The sequence below is a fragment of the Bombus impatiens genome, unplaced genomic scaffold, assembly GCF_000188095.3.
Source record: "Bombus impatiens unplaced genomic scaffold, BIMP_2.2 scf_0109, whole genome shotgun sequence".
Classification (NCBI taxonomy): Eukaryota; Metazoa; Arthropoda; class Insecta; order Hymenoptera; family Apidae; genus Bombus; species Bombus impatiens.
This window is the reverse complement of record NT_176528.1, coordinates 669,059-670,938: the sequence shown is the minus strand read 5'-3', so window position 1 is coordinate 670,938 and position 1,880 is coordinate 669,059. Positions and strand designations below refer to the sequence as shown.

The 1,880-nt window shown below is 35.9% G+C and overlaps 1 protein-coding gene across 1 annotated transcript; it reads right to left on the bottom strand.

Annotated features, from left to right (window-relative positions):
- Positions 1-731: 731 nt before the first annotated feature.
- LOC112212112 lies at positions 732-1,405 on the bottom strand. The gene has a single exon (XM_024364850.2). The coding sequence runs from the start codon at positions 1,382-1,384 to the stop codon at positions 914-916; it is 471 nt and encodes a 156-aa protein (XP_024220618.1). The 5' UTR covers positions 1,385-1,405; the 3' UTR covers positions 732-913.
- Between the last annotated feature and the right edge of the window lie 475 nt (positions 1,406-1,880).

Below are 1,880 nucleotides of genomic sequence, written 5' to 3'. Positions count from 1 at the left end.
ACGTCGTTTTATATTGCTTCTATGTGCAAACGGTACTTTCCGGACGACCCTCGTATTTAAACACTTACAATAGGAAACTTTTACCTACGATACATGTTGTGTGACACGCATATATAAAACTTTTGGACATTTCATTAACGCTGTAACGACATACAGCTGTGTAGCGGCACATGAGTCAATGGAAGATTTGAATCGGGAGAGACTCGTATTATTGTGCCTTGGAATACCAACGTTGTTTTGGTTTGCCAGGTTCAAAGGTAAACGAACTCTGGACAAAATATTATTTGTAATCAATCGGAGTTACATTTGAACTTTTTATAATAACACCAGTCGATACAAATAGACAAACGTGCTCTCTAGGTAAGTCATTATAGCGAGTTATTATAGCAAGTCGCACACAGTCGAATAGCAACCGTATAGTTGAACAGTAGCATTGAACGAGCGACGATGACGATCGACATACACTGTCTCTGTACTTGTACTTAACATGTTGACTGCCACGACACCCGTATTCGAGTGACGCTTATTTGACTACTTGCGAAGGATCGTCGTAGGTATTTGAAAAGATATTCCAGAGGAAATAATAAAACTATTGAATTGTTATAAAAGTAATACGAAAATGATTTATTACAAAAATTATTTAGAACGTAAAACTTTAAAGCATTCAATACATAGCTGAGGTTGGTCGGGACAATTTGGACAATAAGTTGTTGTTTTCTTTAAATTCTCTCGTGTCTTTGTTCAGTCCATTCGACGTTTTTCATTTGCATAACATAGTTTGCATGCGTGTCTAATGCTTCTTCCGGAATCATTTTTCCGGGCGGCGATATTATGCTGACTCCATCGAAGACAAGGATATTTTGTATTTTCAGACAATCCTAATAATTTTGCAGCTAATAATTCTTTAAATATTCTAATATTTATATCCCTCCCTGTTGTAATTTTCTGATACAAATAAGTTTACTATTTCGTCATCAACGAACAGCTTAAACGCATCATATGAATTAACATCGCCAGGTAATTGCCTCATGAGGCCATCTGTCTCGGGAGAAGAAAATGACTTCTGCCGACCACTAAATTCATTCCATTCGCCAAATTGAATTGTACTTTCCTCGGTATCGTCAGTTCTTCTTTCTCCCTCAGTGACTAATTCTTGTAAAATCTCGTCGACAGTATCTTCATTACATTCAGTATCACTATGATTGCACTTATCAATATCCGAATCAGAATCAGACGATGTAATTCTATTTATATTTTTATTTCTAGGAAATCTGATTTCTTCCTCATTGTTACTATCCAAATTTGTGTAAGCCTCGTAAAAGCTTTCATTTTCACTGCTATTTGACTCACTAAAGAATAAGTTTTCCATTTTTCTTTTTGACATTGTAACGAATTAGGGCAAAGATTTTAAATTATCTAACATATCAACGGGAATGCCCAGCAGAGAACGTTTGGTACTGCGGCACACGTGGCCTGAAGGATATTTTATTGAAAACACGCGTGTCAGTCAACGTGTTGAAGTGATTTTAATATACACTGAATATTACAATTTTATTACTCGTATCACACCCAACCAACATGTATAATAATCCACCACAGTTGCTAATTTAGAAACTTTTTCTCGAATTGTTTTCACATTTCTATCCTAGCATAATTCGTTTCGTGTAATTGCGTTTTCTGGATACTAACGCGGTATTGCAGTCGATAGAGGTTGGATTAAGCTAGGATTAAAATATTGTTTACGATGGCATTATATTCGGCCGTGTGCGTGTTAATACTAATGTGAGAGTCGTTAGTGTGTAGATTGAAGGCTATTTTGGGGCTGGAAAATTAATTGGAAAGTTAATTCCCTGATCAAATGTAAATTTTATTCGCTGTTG